The following is a 17,474-nucleotide window of genomic DNA, read 5'->3' as shown; positions in this document are numbered from 1 at the left end:
AAAAAAAAAAAAAAAATTATGGTTGTTGCTATAAAACTCCCTGGGTCTCATATATCAGCCTTATTAAAACAGACCTTCCATGATATTTGTAAAACCCCGCTAACTACAAAATGGATAGCTTTCCGAGTAAGAGCTTTTTTATGTCTTGCTGAATAGCTTTTCTTCCTGCCAAGAAAACTACACATGATAAATACAGCACTAAATGCATATATTCTGTGGGGAAGGGCAGGATCGCTTGGCACTCCGAAAATGCACGTTACTCTGGGGCGTTTTGCTGAGTATGGTAAATTAAGCATTTTAAAATAAAATGGTTTGGGTTTCAGGGTTCAAGTTATGTCGACAAACATAATATGCTGTCTTTTGTCTTCATTTCAAAAGTGAAAGAATTAGGTCTTGTACCTCCACACAACATCATCGATACATTTATGGTTATTTCTGGCCACAATCTCAAATAAGACAATCTTTTATGTGTCTCATAAACAGCTATTTCATACATACCTATATTTATCTGAACATGTATACTAGTTACCTAGATGCTATATAACTGTATGCAATGTTAGTAAGGAAACTTAACTCAAGGATACTTAAAAATGTATACAGCAGCTGTAAGGGGCTTTTTTTCCCCTCCTCCCTAAATAAAAGTAAAATAATTGCATTAACCAAAAAAGCACATAGAACTAAATCATTTAGTAAACATGCATGGAAAAAGATTGCTGTCTCAACTCTACTTCATCCACGTAGATAGAAACTTGTCTAGATGTTTTGTGTGTGGACATGTGTGTGAGTGTGTCCACCAAAGGGAATTTTCAGGCTGAAAGCCTGCCTCTCTATTGCCTGACGCTTGGACCCTGGGCTGAGGAGACAACTGGCATTTTATGGTTGCCTCTGTCATTGTTTTAGTACCAAAGTTTGTCAGCAACAATCACTTGTTTACGAGTGGAAACAAAAAAATAAACTAAAAAGCTCTGCCATACGAAGTAGATTTATTTCAACACTTGTTCAAGTAAGGCTTAATAAAAGACTTGGAATGGAGATGGGCTTATAACCCATAAAGAATCATTTCTATACCCTCAAATAGAGAATTTGGATAGTTATTTAGTAGACGTTAGACCAAAAACAAAACAAAAAATACCACTTTGCAGTGAATTTCCACACAATTATAGCAGATCTAGGGGCTTATATTCTCTATTATCTTTTAACATAAAGTTTAAGGCTGAATTAACATGAAAGACATCTTTACTTAATGAGATAATGTCATTGAAGGTAATTGAAAGTTTTTGGAACACAAAAGAGCAGCATGTATCAGCTATTACTACTATCATTATTCATCAGAAATTCTGTTTAAAAGGTTACTCTGACTACTGGGTAAAATTTTATTAACACTTTTCTCTCTAGTGACTTAAAAAAAATTTAAGCCCGTTTTAATAAAGGTCTCATGCTTGATACATTTGCCTGACTTTTAAAAAATAATCTAAAGGTGCAAAAATGTTTAAAAGACCAGTTGGGTATTTGACATCCTATTCAATACCTTATTTTACTGTTTAAGTAAAGAAGACAGAAAAAAATACACATTGTGATTCTGCCTAGATTTCCTTCTATGGAGTTAATCATGAACAGGAGGCATATTTGAGAGAAAAGTTTGTTGTTGCTTATTTAAACAGTTCGCCACAGAACGCTCCCTAGACACCGACAAAGAGGGCACGTCGGCACTAAAGTGTTTTTGTAGCTGTGGACTGATGCTAACGCAGCCCCACAGAGAAATCAGAAAAAATCAGTTGCTCTAGGCAGATGATCAGACTTATCGTTTTAGAAACTGTTACTTCTGCTGGAGAGAAAGAGACAATGTATCTCTACAACTTTCTTAGAAAATGGTAGTGCCTAACCCCTCTCCTCTCTCAAAATTATGAGGCCAAGTTTTCCTGCTGCATTATGATCATGAGGAAATAGAGTACTTCAACTTGTGAGGCTGCCTGGATTTCCTTCCGTGGAGTCGATCATGAACACGAGGCAGATTTGTCACCTATCCAATATTTTGGTCCTTCTTAATTATTGTGTTTATAATCAATCAGTTCTATTTTCCACATAAAAAGAGAAAAATAGCACAGAGCGGCTAACTTGGATGGCCTGACTGAATGAACTGGATCTCTTGGGACGTGCACAGTACCTCCTGATGGGCCAGGACATTCCAAATGACCAAACAGCCCTAATAGGAGCCCCCAAAGGACTCTGCTGAAAGCAACTTTGTTATGATGAAACTGTGGGTATGCCTGGATTTTGTGTTGCTCCCCATAGTTTGTAAATCACATGAAATAGGCATTTTGATCTGTTTCTCACCACGATCCTTAAAGACAGAGCAGGCATGATTTTATTATTTAAGTTACAAGGTTCAAGTAGGTTAAGAACGAGCCCTAGCAGACAATGAAAACTGTATAACTGAATGCATTTCCCTTTTTGCTTTGACTGCTAGGGAGCTCAGATCGAAATTTAATATTTGATAACAGTGACTTTACTTATTTAAGATTTTCGAACAGTCATCTTTAAAAGTGTGTGAAATGTTTTGGTGTGTTTGTGACATTACTGTAAGACTATGAAAGGTTTTGTAAACAATTAAAAAAGGTAAGTAATCGGGCCAAATCAGAAGTAGAAACTAGTCTGGGTACAACTTAAGGGCCCTGAATAATTCCAAATAGGGGAAGGTAAAAATTCAGAGAATAATAGTAGGTTGGTGCAAAGGTAATTGCAGTCATTGCCATTAAAAGTAATGGAAAGACCACATTTACTTTTGCACCAACCTAATAACTATGGAAAATAGTAAATTTCCTATTTCCAACAGTAGTTCCCATTCTACAAGTATGCTAACCTCTTGAGTCACATAGATACAAGGGCCAAGCCTTAGTAAACTGTATTTGGGAGACTTGGTTTGATAAAAGCAGAGAAGAGGAAGAGAAAAACTTCCAAATCAATTTAATATGTAATTCATTTTAAAGGGCTTTGCCTAAGAAACACGGAGTTATATAAACCCACGTGGACCTGGATGAGGATATCCATACATCGGAAGAGAAGGTTGTAAACAAACAGCAAGTTTATTAAAAAAAAAAAAAAGTATTGGCAGAAAAATAAAAAGAGTACACCAGATGCAGGTTGCCAAATGTGGTCATTTTGTTTTTCATTGAGCAAACTGAAGCCACATTAATCGGCATGTTTTACTTTGGCTTAACTACATTAGGAGGCGGGTGTAATTCAAATTCCTTATGGGCCTCTCTGGAACCCATCTGCTGTATCTATCATTAATTCTAGTGTGTCTTCAGTCATGGTGAAAAGTCACTCTGATAGTTCACAATGTGAGGAAACAGTTAGTCCCTATATGTAGTTTAAAATGTGGCTTTTAAAATCATCATGCGCATTTGTTAAGTCAGGCACGCGAATGAGAATGATCAGTTACACTCTCCCCTTTCAAACATTCAACGGGGCCCAGGGAGCCCCAAATCCCCCACCAAACCCTTGGCTTGCCAGGGAGAGACAAAGCTAAGTTCCCCTCTTTCCTCTAAGGAAATGATGGACTTTTTTAAGGAAATGATTTCATCTTTCCAGAAAAATTGGTAATATTCAGATGTTCTAAAGACATCTTGCTGTTCAAAACAGTAGTAAACTGAGTTTTATGAGTTTCTATCACAAGCATATAAAATGCTTTGCTGAAACGACCACTGAACTGGAAAAAGTCAGGAAAAATGACCCTGAATTCCATGTGAACACTCATAAATCTACCCCTCCCCATTCTCTCTCCCCAAAGAACATTCTGCATAAAATCCATGTTCCACATCAGCTTACCTCTTGCTTTATAGCAACTCATAATACCGCGTGCAGACCAGCAAGTGTGTACTGAAACATGTCCCTTTGTGAAGCTCTTTTCGGGGCATCTAGCATTACTATGTAAGCAGATAGTCCAGGTATGGGACAGAGTTTCAGAACAAAGCTGATGTGGCGAAGACACATTGGTCATGAAACCCCAAGGGAAAAAGAAAGTAAAAAATAAAACGTAATATGAAGAAGCAAACCCCTGCAGGATGTCCTGAGAAGAGGATTTTGCAATTTGGGGTTACGTTCCCACACAAAAGCAAACACTTAAACAGACGCATTTTCAAGTTGGGCGAGGCTGTCAAAATCTGCTATCACTTCGTTTAATATTTTGGTTGCACAAAAAAATTAGGCAATACCCACCTGGGACAAGCCTAAATGGACAGAAGCAGTCTCGGATATATACATGATTTTGCCATCAGATGCTACCACAAAAACAAATCCATCCAAAGTCTGTAAAAGATAAAATGTCAGAATAAGAGATGATCATTCTACATTAGAGTTAAATCTAACAATGGTGCAGTCACTGGGATGGAGGGATGCATCAAATATGACCATCAACATACGCTTGCTAAATGCATAAACAAAGCCCACGGTCTTAAAAAGGACTGTAGGAAACAGCACCCAGGGTTTAGTTCCCAGTCCAGGCTCTGAAATGCTTTTAAAGCACTTTAGAAACAATCATACATCCACATCACAAAAATCATGCAAAACACTTGAGAATTCCTATCATGCTCAGTTTAAATGTAGTAGCTTTATTGTTTGGGTTATTTTAGCACTTAGTACAAATCCGGAGTTCTATGGTACTTAGGGGAAAATCTACCACTATATAGACCATTTTATGTCATAATTGGCAGTCATTTATACCACTAGGACATATGCTTTATTTGCCACAATTTTCTAGTTACCTCTAAGTACCATTTGAATAATAAATTCCGAACACTACCACTGCCCAGAAAATAAAACAAAATACCTGGTTATTTTACCAGACTATGTCTACAGAATTAATTATTTAGAATTTGCAAGAGATCAAATAACCTTTGCAAAATTCAAGGGGGAAAAGTATCAACTTCTGAAAAACGAAAACTACCCAAATGAAATTCTGATTTTTCCTAAGTTGGCTAACCCTCAAAAATAAAGTAAAACTATAAGAGGTAATTAAGACAAATAAAAGGTAATGATTATGTTTATGTGTCGAGGATAAAAAGACTAAATTATTTTTGAAAAAGGAAACTGTATTTTATTTACTTATTCATATTTTAGATCCAGAACCAAAAGAAAGCAATAAAGTTGGTGAAAGTCTCATGCAACCCACAATGCTGCCCCCATAAAAAATATTCCAAATTAATTTCTGGCCACAAATTCTATTTTTACAGCATGTAATTGAAACCAGATTACCTTTGGTGTTTCTAAGCCACCCTCCCCCCTACCCCTAGAGAGGGGGCTAAAAAGAATGTAGTATAAGTGAATCTTGAAAGATGTCCTTGGATTCTGCTGTCTCAAATACAGTTTGCTGCAAAAAGTCTTTGCCAACTAAACTATCATTACCTTCCCCGATGCTAAGGTTGAAAATCAGCATCTTGATTATTAGCCTAACTTTCAAGTTTCTAACTCAGCTGCAAAATATTTTCCCACCTAAACCTGTGGTGTTCCAAAAATATAAACTATACAGCAATTTCTAAAGTTATAAATGTCTTGGTGCATTTGGCATGCTTTCTTAACTCCAAAATCATTAAAGAGACACATTTAGTGAAAAAGTATCTCACAACCAGCCATATCTGGGATAATGAGGAAAAGAGGAAAATTATCGTAATTAAATTCTAAAAGTTGCCAGCAGTAGCTAAAAAAATAACATCTTAATGGAAAATGTTGGGTATGACTTCGTAGCTTCAAATGACCTAATTCACTTACATGTATAATAACTGCAAAGACACCCGTCCACACACTACTCCCGAATTAATTAAAGAAATGTAGCATGGAGAAGTCTGGGGGTGTTGACTTTGCCAACCAGGTTTTCATTGAAGTTCCCCAGCACTTAGTTGTCCCTGATATTAGTGTCACTTATGATATGTAGGAGTATGAAACTTGCAACACACCCAGCTCGGAGCTGGAAGTGAAGGAGGGGGAGCAGAGGCCGCCTGGGCAGGGCTCCCAGAGCGCCATTACCCGCCGCGGCCACACCATGCGCTTTATGTTGTAAAAGCTCTGGGTTTCAAATATTCCCCGGGTCTTCTCTTCCGCAGGCATGCATTTTAAAAAATAAACCACACTAGGGCACTTGGGGCAAGAGAGTTGTGAAAAGATCTGCTTTTTGGAAATGCAGAGCTAGCGGCTGACTCGCTGACCTAAGTCATGGCATCCTGCAGCCAACATTTTTAAAATTATTATTTTAAAGTAAAACACAAAATAGAGGGCGGAAATGCAGAGCAGCTCTCGGTAGGCATTTTTCGATGGCAGAGACAAATGACAGGAGGGGGGGAATGAATGGGGTCGTTGATGAGGCTCTGTAAAGGGCATTTGAAAGATTGGGATCTGTCCCCAGCCAGCGCTAACCGCCCACCTGGAAGTGGCGAGCTGTGCCCAGGGTTATCCGGAAGACCCACAAAGCCCCTCTGCTGCCAGGGAAAAGCTGAGGTCAGGGTGGCACGTGCAACTCCTGCAGGGTGAATGGCCCTGGGCTTGGGCAGCTAAGCACCTGGCTCCAAACCAAGCAAGAGCCCGGAGGCCTCACCAAGTTCTGGTTATCCGGCTGGGCTCTAGAGCTAGGCCAATGGGCTAACCCTGCTCCACCTCTTGCTGTGTGACCTTATACATGTTATTTAACCTCTCTGTGCTTCAATTTCCCCCTCTAAAAAAATGAAGTTAAAAACAGAACCCAGGCAGGACGCGTTGGCTCAGGCCTGTAATTCCAACACTTTGGGAGGCTGAGGTGGGTGGATCATCAGAGGTCGGGAGTTCGAGACCAGCCTGGCCAACATAGTGAAACCCCGTCTCTACAAAAATACAAAAATTAGCCAGGCATGATGGCGGGTTCCTGTAATCCTGGCTACTCGGGAGGCTGAAGCGGGAGAATCACTTGAGCCTGGGAGGCAGAGGTTGGAGTGAGCCGAGATCGTGCCATTGTACTCCAGCCAGGGCCAGAGAGTGAGACTCCGTCTCAAAAACAAACAAACAAACAAACAAACAAAAAACCAAAAAACCAAAAAAAAAAAAACCCAAAAACCAAAAACAAACAAAGCAAAACAAAAAACAAACAAACAAACAAAAACAAGGCAAAAAACAGAACGCACTCTAGATGGGGAGGGGAAGCCAATAAAGTCCGGAACTGAATGTGGCCTGCAGTAAGCTCTGGACAAGTGTCCCTGTTAATATTCTATTATCGATGCTGTCTCTCCGTGCTTGCGCCCCCTGCACACAGGCAGCGGCCGAATGCTTTAGAGCTCAGAGCAGCCGGATCATTCCTGCTGCTCCGGACCTAGTGCCCGGCACAGAGCAAGCTCTGGGTGGAAGCTGCCGAGGGAAGTGAGGTTGGAAAGGACTTGATCACGCTCGGGAGGCGCCCCTGGCCTAGGTCTCAGGTGGCCTGGGGAGTCCTGGGGCCTTTGGCAGGGTGTGGGGGCAGATGTAGGGTTAGGGTAGGTCTGGCCGCAGGCCGCATCCGACATTCTAAGCGTCCATCCCTCCGCAGTGGGGACCACCCCTATCCCCAGCCCCCGGCAGCCTCTGAATCTGCCTGGCCCTCCTGGGGAAGGGGCGCCTGGAGGCTGGGGTGGCTGCGTCGGAAGGGAGCCTGCGGCGGCTGCGCTCCTCCCCTGGCGCGGCCGCTCTACCTGCAGCAAGTGCGATCCCAGCTCCTTGGCGACGCTGTCCAGGGGCCCGGCGCGGCTTGGCTGTCCCCACGCGTCTCCTAAACCTGGACGGAGGAAGAAAGCAAATCAGTAAACTGCAGCGCCCAGCCCGATGCCTGGGCGCCGGGCAGGTCACGCGGAACCCCTGCACCCTGCCAGCCCACCTCACGAGTCCTGCGCGTCCCCCCGCTGCCTCCCCGGCTCCGCAGCCGCCATCTGTGTTCTCGCCGTCTTCCCTTTGCCCTTGGTTAAAAAAGAAAGGGCCGGGGGAGAAATCCCCGCCGCGGCCGGCAGCCCGAGCTCCCGTGTGAGCCTGCCAGGCCCACAGCTCCCGCGGGTCGCCCACGGCCCTGAAATTGCCGTTTTATTTGAAATGCCACAAAGTAATCTAATCTGCTTTGAAATCGCCATTCTCGTGGCCAAACGGGGATATCGATTTGACCCTTAAATATTCCCCCAAGGACCCTCCTTCCTTCCCTCCTTTCTTTCCCTGCTTCTCCGGCAACTCCTGGTTTTCCCAAAGGCAGAGAGGCTGAGACAAAAAGTCCCCACCGCCCAGGAGGCAGCTCCTGCTGCACAAAAAGCCCCCTACACGCTACCCCTTGGGCTTCCCAGCTCTCACAGGCGCCCCGCGAGCGCGGTCCTCTTTCCAATCCGAAACTTTCCGCCTGGGAGGGGTTTACCTGGGGGCTCCCCGAGAGCAGATTCCAATCTGGGGGCGGTGGGAGAGGGATGGGCCACAGGCCAAACTGGAAAAGGTCTCTTGTGACATAATTAGGGATTCCCCGGCCCCTCTGCTCAACAGGCCTCCTGCCCTTCCTCACCACCTCCCCAAAAGCTACCAACTGGTATTGCGCACGAGGGGAAAGAGGGCCCTGCCCATCAGGGCTCCCCTCCTGCTGCACCCTCGCCCTGACTGCTGCGCCCCGCGAGAACCCAGGCTTCCCCTGCACACTCCGAGGAAGTAGAAAAGCCGGGCGAGGCTGCGGCGCTTAGCGCGGGCTGGGACAACTCCCGACCCCTCCCCGGAATCTTTCTGCCGGCAGCCTTGCCGTAGACCCTCCACTGAGCGCCGTGGCTGCCGCGCCAGATGGTGAGGGCCGGTGCACCGCCTGAACCCCAACCTCCCGGGAGGACAGCATGCCCGCCGCCTCCCGGCCCACTAACCTAGCGCCCGAATCCTGGCTGCGACCCCTGCAGGGCGAGCTGCGGACGCTGCTGGAGAGCCCCCCGCCCCAACCCACGATGCCCTCCCCCCACCCCAGGAACTTCAGGCCAGGCCCAGCCCTAGCTCCCCACTGCCTGCCTTCGTGCGGGGACGCGAGCACCTAACCAAAGGCAGGAGCCTCTGGGCAGGGCCGGATACGACGGACGGGGAACCTGACTAACCATGCAGATCCTGGAGACCGTTCCCGGGGCCTCAAAGCCCTTCCAAGCGGGCACCCCAGTGGGTTCCCGAGGAGTCACTGTGCAGTCACCCAGTCACCCTGGGTCTCTCAGCCTTCCCGGGAACGCCCAGGGCGTCGCGGTTTCTGGAGGCCTCGACCTCTGGAAGCGTAAAATGCACCTCAGCCCAGGGCAGCGGCTTCGCAAACCCTTCCCTATTCGGCAACGAAAAACTTAAAAAAAAAAAAAAAGTATTCCGCGATTTAAAAAGGGATGACCTTTAATTTCTCCTCCTGGGCTCAAGGAATTAGGGGCTTATCGTGGCTGAAGAGGTGGCTAATTTCCACATACATGATTCCGAGAATACAATCACAGCTCATTATTCGGGGGCCTCCAGCCTCCACCACGGGGGCAGAGGTGGCTTTTTAATCCCGGGAAATCGCCCTCACCACCGTGATCACAGCAGCACTCCCTATGCTCTCAGCAGCAGGTCCTTCCTCCCAGGCCTCGTGGCGGCAGCATTTACAACCGTTTAACCAGCAATGGCAAGAACCAAAATAGAAAGGTCCTGGGGTTTGGTGAAGTAAGACTTCACTAACGACTCAGGAATTCTGATTTCCAAAAATGGACAAATGCACCGTGGCAGCTGTCCTTTTCTCTGCTGCTGGGTCGTTCCTGGGGTTGGGCAGTTGTTCCGGAGCCACCTTTGCCCTGTTTGGTGCTAAAGAAATTTAGGTTAAGCAAGACCAAAAGCCTTCAAAGCCCTTGGTAAGTAAACTGTGCTTAATTTCTGAAACACACAAGGACTGCAAAACTTCACTTTGCATCAACTGAACGCAAATCAATCACTTTAATTAAGCTAAGCCCTTGCTAGATCAATGGGACTTGAACCCACAAAAATTTAGCGTGAGCGTGGCCTCTGGGCCCTGGCTTCTTGCAAAGCCCATGGTGGGAAGACTTGGGGAGAAATCTGCACCTACGGAAATGAACTCCAGACCACACTCCACTGCCCGGGATCTCCTGAAAGCCTTCTCGAAGGCCCTGGCTCTACATGCAAAAGTGCATTGGGCACACCGGACAATTGTCTGTATAATTCAAATACCCGCACACTTCAAGATAACCTGTTCTCGTAGATCATTATAGTTTTTCTGTAATTCCCCAAAGCCTCTGCTATGTCCGCGGAGATTTGGTGCAAACGTCCCTTTCCCACCTGGTGGAGGTGGCCTGGTGCTAAATGTTCCTCCCAAGCACCCCTGCCTCTAGGCCACCCCACCCTGGGGGGTGGCGCTGCCAGCTCTTCCATTAGAAACCAATGTGGGGGAGGTTTTTTCACTCAGCCCATAAAAATCTACTTTGGTCTGAACGCAGAGACTAAATGAAGATTTGCAACGCATGAAAATTGTCTTTGTACTGTGGAGTGATATACACTCCCACGAAAGTGAGGCACTGAGCACGTGGCCCTTATCTGGAATTAAGGAAGGGCTTTATTTCAAAAACGGGATGAGAAGAGTCTGGGGTAGGCGCCTCGGAGTTAGCGGCTCCCAGCACTCACTGCTCTCCTGTAGCAGCCAGGGGTCCCCAACCCAGCCTGTGGTTTCCTGCCGGAGGGGTGGGGGTGGCCTGGGGGTGAGGGGGGTGAAGTTGGGACTGGGGGGGAGGGGAGTTCCCTGCACCCCTGCCAAGCACTGCAGGACCTGTGGGGAGGCTGTGCTATTGGAAGTCAGGGATGGCCAGGTTGCCGGAACCCCCAGGGAGAAATGGAGGGAAAGGGAGCCAGCGCCTCATTCCCCGCTGCCCCCCAGCACCTGTGAGTGTGTGCATGTTGGTTCCACACCCTGCCTGCGGTTCCTCACATCACAGACACTGCCTTCATGTGATCCCTCCTCTCCCGAAGCTGGCCCTGGGGGTACCTCCAGATGCAGGTCACGGAGACCATGAACAGCACCACACCAAGAAGACTTTGGGAGCAAACGGGGAGACAGTTCCTGCACTGTGAGGTGGCCGACCCCCTTCATAAGGGCGCCTAAGGGAGACCTGTAAAGGAGGCAGCCAGCTTCGCGCCTTCCTCTGGGTGGTGGCAGGGACTGTGGGTCCAGCCCAGGACACAGGGCCTGGACTCTGGTAGGAACACCAGGTTAGACGGCCATCCTTTCATTGCCCCTCCGGCAACCTCAGGCATCTGAAAACACCTGTGACAAAGTCTTCTCACAGGGTTCTTGTGAATATCAAATGCGGCTAACAACAAGAAGGTGCCGGTCCCTACTCCCAGCCCTCCATGCAAAATCGGACCTGGGAGTGTGGAAAATCCAGAACAGTTTGGGAGCCCCCACCTGGGTGCAGGAGTCTCACCTCCTCCCGACTCCCCCTCCCTGCTTTAAGACGCCAGCTGGGCCCGTCGCCTCGGTCTGATCTCCATAAGGGCTCGACCTCTAACCTCTATTTCTCACCTCCAAAACGGGATTTTTGTGGGATTAAATGAGCGCGGCCCAGCCCGAAGCCCCGGTGTTTGCCGGGCTGCCGTCACTTTGTGCCGCCCTCTCTGGCTTTCCCACCCTTTCCCTGACTGCGGCCTCTCCTCCCCCAATTATCCCTCGCTCCAGGGGGAGCTGGAGTAGGGGAGGGGAGAGGGGTACCTCTGGGGAGCCTGACCTCTGGCGCGTTGCCGGCCATCTGAGGACTCAAGGTCACACTTTCGGATTGTAAACCACTCCAAAGTCAAGAAGGGTATGTGCGTGGCGGGAGAGGAGGGTGAGGACCGGCTGCCTCTTCCGCTCCCTGCTCCACGCAAGCAAATTTTGGGATCCTGGAGCTTTCCGCGCAGGCAGCCTCTACAGCTCCGCCACCCCCGACCTCGGCGTTTACGACCCTGAAGCCGCAGCACGACCCTCCTGCAGGGGCGGTAGGCTCAGGGGCTTCCTTGGGAACACGAGGCGCCGGAAACCTGTGCCAGGGCGTAAGAAGGGAGTTTGGGGCCAGTTCCTCCCCTCGCTGCTCTAGGACAGCCTACAACTTGAGCCTCTAAGCCTCCTTTCCCCACACAAGGATCCCAGTAAATAGTCGCAATTTGGGGCGCATCTGCGCGCTTCAATCCTTCTCCCGCCTCGGAGCCCTCCTGTTCTACCCGGGGCCCCTGAAAAGCCCGCCTCTTGCGCCCTTTTCCAAACTGGGGACCCGGTGAGAAGGGGGTGGTCGTGGGGACGCCCCAAGAAAGTCTCCCGTGGCCGATGGGGAGGGGCAGGGAAGGAGGCTCCTAGCTTGGCCGGGCATGTCGCCCGCGGGTATCCTACGTGTTCTAAGGACAGGCAGAAGGCCCCTTGCCCCCACTGCCGGTGCCCAGACCTGGGGAGCTCGTAGGCCACCCCAGCATCTGCTGGCTCCAAGGAAGTCGGCACGCACAGCAGTCCGGAGGCTCCCTTTCAGCCCCGGGATTCAGGGATCCAGGTCCTCCTCTAGCCCCGCGCTGAATCTGCAGCGCGCGCTCCACTTCCTCGCCTCCAACGAAAGCACAGGCCCTGTGCCCGGGTGTCCCCTTTACCGCTTCCCAGATTGTCCCCTCTGCACCTGTGAGCTTTCCCTCCTGGGTCCCCGGCTGCAGCCTGGCAGGCTTCAAAGCAGGGATGGGGAAAGAGTTGTAAAAATCTACGTTGTTCTGTTAAACAGTCGATCTTTAATTAATCTGCATTTTTTCCAGCGGAGGTAGAGAATGGCCTCACATCTATGATGCCCCACCGGTATAGAGGTGAGTTTCTCCTCACCCAGCTCTACAAATCAAGTCGCTTTGATTCCGGGAAACAATGTCTAAGATAACTTGGCTTCTCTTGGAGTGCTCAGGTGGAAGTGGTGATGGGGGCACCTGAAGCTGAATTTAATCCCAAAGGCACCCAGGCATTGGAAGAGTTCAGACCTTGAACCCCACCTCTTTTTGTGTGGGCGAATGACAGTTTTTGGAGTAGCAATTCCTTCTCCCTCTTTCCCAAGATGCTGGGTACACCGTCTTGGGTCTTTCGGGTTGGGAAAGGGAGATGGGGAGACTTAACCTTGGTTTCCAACTTCACTACTGAGCTGGGTCCTGGGACCAGTCTGTTGTGCCAGGTTTGCAGTGGCACTGCTGAGTCTGGTGCTGGAGGCCCTGCCTCTGACCTCCGAGGAGCAGAGGCTGACCTGCGTCCTGCTGCCTTTGGTCAGAGCAGCTATGGCCAGGGAGCAACCCAAGTTCGGAGCGGCTATGGCCAGGGAAGAACCAGAGCTTGCCTGCCAGCATGCTTTCGCGGTTTCCAAAGCCCCTATCTCCAGAAGGGAGGGCCCACTTTGGGAAGGGCTGGCTGACCATCAGACTTCAGCGCTGCCCCAGCCGGGAGCTTATCTTAACCACCCGCCAAGACTCATCAAGTTTTCAATTTTGAGCCCATGTCCAAAGCCAGCCTTGCTCTCCTGTCCTCTTTCCAGTCCTATCTACCTTCCATCTGTTAGTTCACTGTCAAACGGGAGAAAAGATGGCCACCCAGAAAGCAGGGATCTTCAAAATCCAGGCAGTGAGTCCTCCATCCCTGCCATTCAAGACTCCTTTGACCCAGGGAACATGGGGGGCTCACAGGAAGGGGTGAGTGGCCTAGGAACAACACTTAGGATTCCTCCCTCACTGCATAGTTTTGTTTGTGGGACCTCAGTCTTCGTCACAGCAACCCTGTGCATTGCTAATGGGCCCATTTTACAGACAAGGAGACCAAGGCCGAGTAGCACAGCATGACAATGGAGACTCAAACCTGGCTGTAAATGTTGAAAGCATCCCCAAGCCATTGAACTGGCTACTGAGTGAGGTGCTTATCCTGGTTCTGGTGGTCTCCCTCTGTCCTACACACAGGGACCTCTCTGAGTTCCTCTTTCTGTTTTACCACCTGAGGAAATCTGGGTTAAAAGGAGCAGAGGCTGGCAGCCTCCTGGGTGCAGTGGGGTGAGAACATGCCCCACAGGACCGCAGTGGCAGCAACTGGTCTGCTATTGCCCTTGCTATGGGGCCTTGGGAAAGGCCTGTGTCATGTCTGGCCTCAATTTCCCCAGGTATGAAGGGTTAATCTGGTGATCCTTGCAGTTCCTTAGCACTATGCTATTCTTTTTGTTTTTCTGCCCAGAGTCCTAAGTGGGTCTCTAGATTCTTTACCCCGGCAATCCACTTGCTTTGAGACAAGACCACCCTTGGCGGATCAATTCCTCATGGTATTTTTCACCTTGCAGCTGAGAGCCCAAGGCCATCTGAGAGCCCCTGCCACAGCCCGGGACCACCCTCGCCCTAAAACCTCCCTAGGGCCACCACCCTGACCCTGGCAGCTCAGACAGATCCTATTCCAACCCCGCAGCCGTATCCTCCCTCACAGACAGAGGTTCCCTGAGAAGAGGTTAAATCAATCAAGATGCCACTTTTTGGAGCTACTGGAAGGGTGACCGGTTTGCATAAATGGACTCCTGTTTGCATAATGGAAATCTTTCTAAATGCATCTTCCTCCTCTGCCCTAAGCTCCCAGCTTCCCTATTCCTCAGTCCCAGACTGACTGAGGGCCAAGGCCCTTGAGCGGCTGTCCTGACGAATTCCAAGGACATGTGTCCACCCACTCCAGGTCTACCCCTACCCCAGGCATCGCAGGAATGGAGGACGGAGGGACTAAGCACTGCTCTCTTCTCTTTCTGAGGGGGACCAAACAGGTTCAGGGCCCTTTCCAAAACTCTAGGGCCAAACAGCTCCCTTCCAGAGTGCCAACTTCCAGGGTCACCTCCTAAAAAACACACAGGAGGCCCCTCAACTTCTCCCAAACCTGCCACCAGAGCAAGCTGCTCGAGTCCTGGCCCCCAGAAGGACCACCCCCGCACAAACTCAGGGCCCAGCAATTCTCAGCCCAAATGCCTGGAGACTTGCTTTCCAGAGCCAGCACGAACAGATCCGGTTTAAAGGTGGCTGAGCGGTACACCCACCACTTCGCAGCTTTCCACAGGCTCTCCGGGAAATCCCTCAAATGGCGAACAGTTTTTGAGCAGCCGTGTTTTCTCAGCCCTCCCTTACTAATTTCCGGTTTCATTGAAATCACTGACCACAAATCATTTAATCTTTGGATTGTTTCTTCGAATGCTTTTTCTATTTCCAAAGGGGGCAGAAGGCAGTGAGTGCCCTCTTGTCTGGATTCCACACCTGCTTTGTTGCATGCGGTTAAGAAACGCTCATCCCAGCAAACCAGTTACCACCACGCCTCCCTCGGTGGGAAGGAGACTCATAAAACCGAATGCTCTTTTAATTTCCCCTGAAACATCAACCGGAGTGGAATCATCCCTACTTCTCTGCCAAGGCGTCACCCTTGAGCAGACAAGTAGCGACCACCTTGGGCAACAGCTCTCAGCAGGAGGGGCTGGGAGCGGGGTATCTTTGCCAGGTTCCGGGTAGGAAAGGTAGGAACCCGCGCTGGGCTGAAGGACTGCCCCGGAGAGCGCCCCGGGGCCGCGCGGTAGGGCCGGGTGGCACAGGAGAGGCCAAGGGTCCTCTTCCAGCCACCTCCGCTGCCAGGTACTCCCCGGTCCGCCCCGCTCCTGGGCAGGGGAGCCGCGGGGCTGGTGGCCGCGCTTGCAGACCGGCCCTCCGCGCTCCACCAGTGCGGCTCTGAGAAGCGCAGCTCCAGACCCAGCGACCAGCACAAATAACAGGCTTGGCAGCGGCAAATGCAAAAGGTCGAGCTCTCTGATTTCGAGTAGAACGCCTGGTGGGGATGGCGCTATGGAGGCGCCCTGCGGCCTAGGGACACCTGTCGCCTGTTCTGCACCGACCGTCCAGCGCCCTGCAGCGGAAGTTGTCTCCCTTCCCCGGCACTGGCTCCCGGGGCTCCAGAGGCCGGTGCAGCCCTCCCAGCTCCTGGGCCCAGAGGACCCAGCAGACCCCTGAGCAGCGCGCCACCCAGCAAAGAGTCAAACCTTTCGGGGCAGGCCGCAGCGACTCCGCTGGGAGCAGAGGCGCTGGAAGACGCGGCCCGGAATGCTTGGGACGCCAAAAACGAACGTTGTGGTGACCAGGCCTTCCTGAGACCTGCTGCTCGGAGGTTCCTGGCCGGGCAGCCACTGTCACCAGCGGCAACCAGCGTGGGCGGCGGGGCAGCCCACCCAGCGCGCCACCATTTCTCCCGGTTCCGAGTCTTCGGGACCGCATGTCCCAGCGCCCCTGGCCCACTGTGACACATTTTTAATCCTGAAAAGAATGGCAGCTCCGTCTGCCATTTTCGAATTAATCGGCCCCCTCTCTTTCAGCCGGATCTCAGCTCACCAACGGCGCGGGGGTGGTGGTCTCTTCTGCCCTGACTTCCCGCACCCCAGCCTCACTAGAGGGCCCGGCTCCGCACAAGTGCTCGCTCTGTGGCCTTAGCCGGCAGTGCCTGGGCCTCGCCGTGATGCACGCTGCCTCCCAGCACGTGAAGCCCACCCTCCTTCACCTCCTCCACGAAGAGAAAAGAAGAGGGAGGAATGAAGGAAAAATAAAGGGAATTGTAGAAAGAAAAGAAGGAAGGGAAGGAGGGAAAATGAAAGGAAGGGATGGGGAAAGCAAGCAAAACAAAACCAGGGTGAACTTCCAAAGAAAGAAAAGAAGGCAGAAAAGGAAAGAAAATAAACCAATGCATTGGCAAAGGAAGGAAGGAAAGAGTGAGAGAATGAAAGAAAGAGGGAAAAAGAAAGAAAAAGAGACAAAGAAAGAAAGAAAAAGAGAGACAGAGGGAGAAAGAGAGAAAAAAATCCAAACCAAACCAGAATGCATTGGTGAAGGAAGGAAGGAAGGAGGAAAGGGAGAAAGAACAAAACCAGAAAGAACCCGCAGGCTGTGAAGGCTGGGGGACTGCCTGCCCCGGAACAATTCGTAATTCACCCTCACCCAGCCCTGGACCAGGAGAGGGTTTGGTCGCCTGGGCCGCCAAGGCCCTGGCTCCTCGCTCCAAGCCAGCGCCGAAGCCGAAGACCCTCACGCAACCTCCCTCAGACGCCCCAGCTCCGGACGCCAGGCCGCGGCAGTCCCTCTGGGCAGGCCAGCTTGAGCTTCCCGCCTGGGCCGAGGCCGCCGGGCTCCCCAGCGTCCCCGGCCGCCCACCTGCTCCTCACCTTCGGGGAAGACGGCGCGCATCTTCAGGTAGCTCGTGGTGAGGCGGATGATGGACGCTTTGTCCAGCTGCGAGGTGATGGCCGACGGCAGCGGGAGCAGCTTGGCCAGCTCGTAAAACTCGCCATTTTCCTTCTCCCTCCTGGTCTTGGCCGCATTCTTGGACTTCTCCTTCATCGCGCCTCGGCTCCGGGCATATTAGACCCGGCCGTGCTCCAGGCCCGCGGAGCCCCGCTCGTGCTGCGGCGGCGGGGATGGGGAAGGGGACG

The 17,474-nt window shown here is 50.4% G+C and overlaps 1 protein-coding gene across 1 annotated transcript in view; it reads right to left on the bottom strand.

Annotated features, from left to right (window-relative positions):
- Positions 1-17,382, bottom strand: part of SIM2 (single-minded family bHLH transcription factor 2) — a 42,199-nt gene extending 24,817 nt beyond the window's left edge. The window contains exons 1-3 of the mRNA XM_011953993.1: positions 17,208-17,382; positions 7,686-7,768; positions 4,219-4,308 (exon numbers count right to left, since the gene is read on the bottom strand). Of these exons, the coding sequence (XP_011809383.1) occupies positions 4,219-4,308; positions 7,686-7,768; positions 17,208-17,382 (348 nt within the window). The remainder of the gene's footprint in view (positions 1-4,218; positions 4,309-7,685; positions 7,769-17,207) is intronic.
- Positions 17,383-17,474: the final 92 nt, after the last annotated feature.

This window comes from Colobus angolensis, unplaced genomic scaffold (assembly GCF_000951035.1).
Source record: "Colobus angolensis palliatus isolate OR3802 unplaced genomic scaffold, Cang.pa_1.0 Scaffold38, whole genome shotgun sequence".
NCBI lineage: Eukaryota > Metazoa > Chordata > Mammalia > Primates > Cercopithecidae > Colobus > Colobus angolensis.
This window is presented reverse-complemented; position numbering and strand designations above follow the sequence as displayed.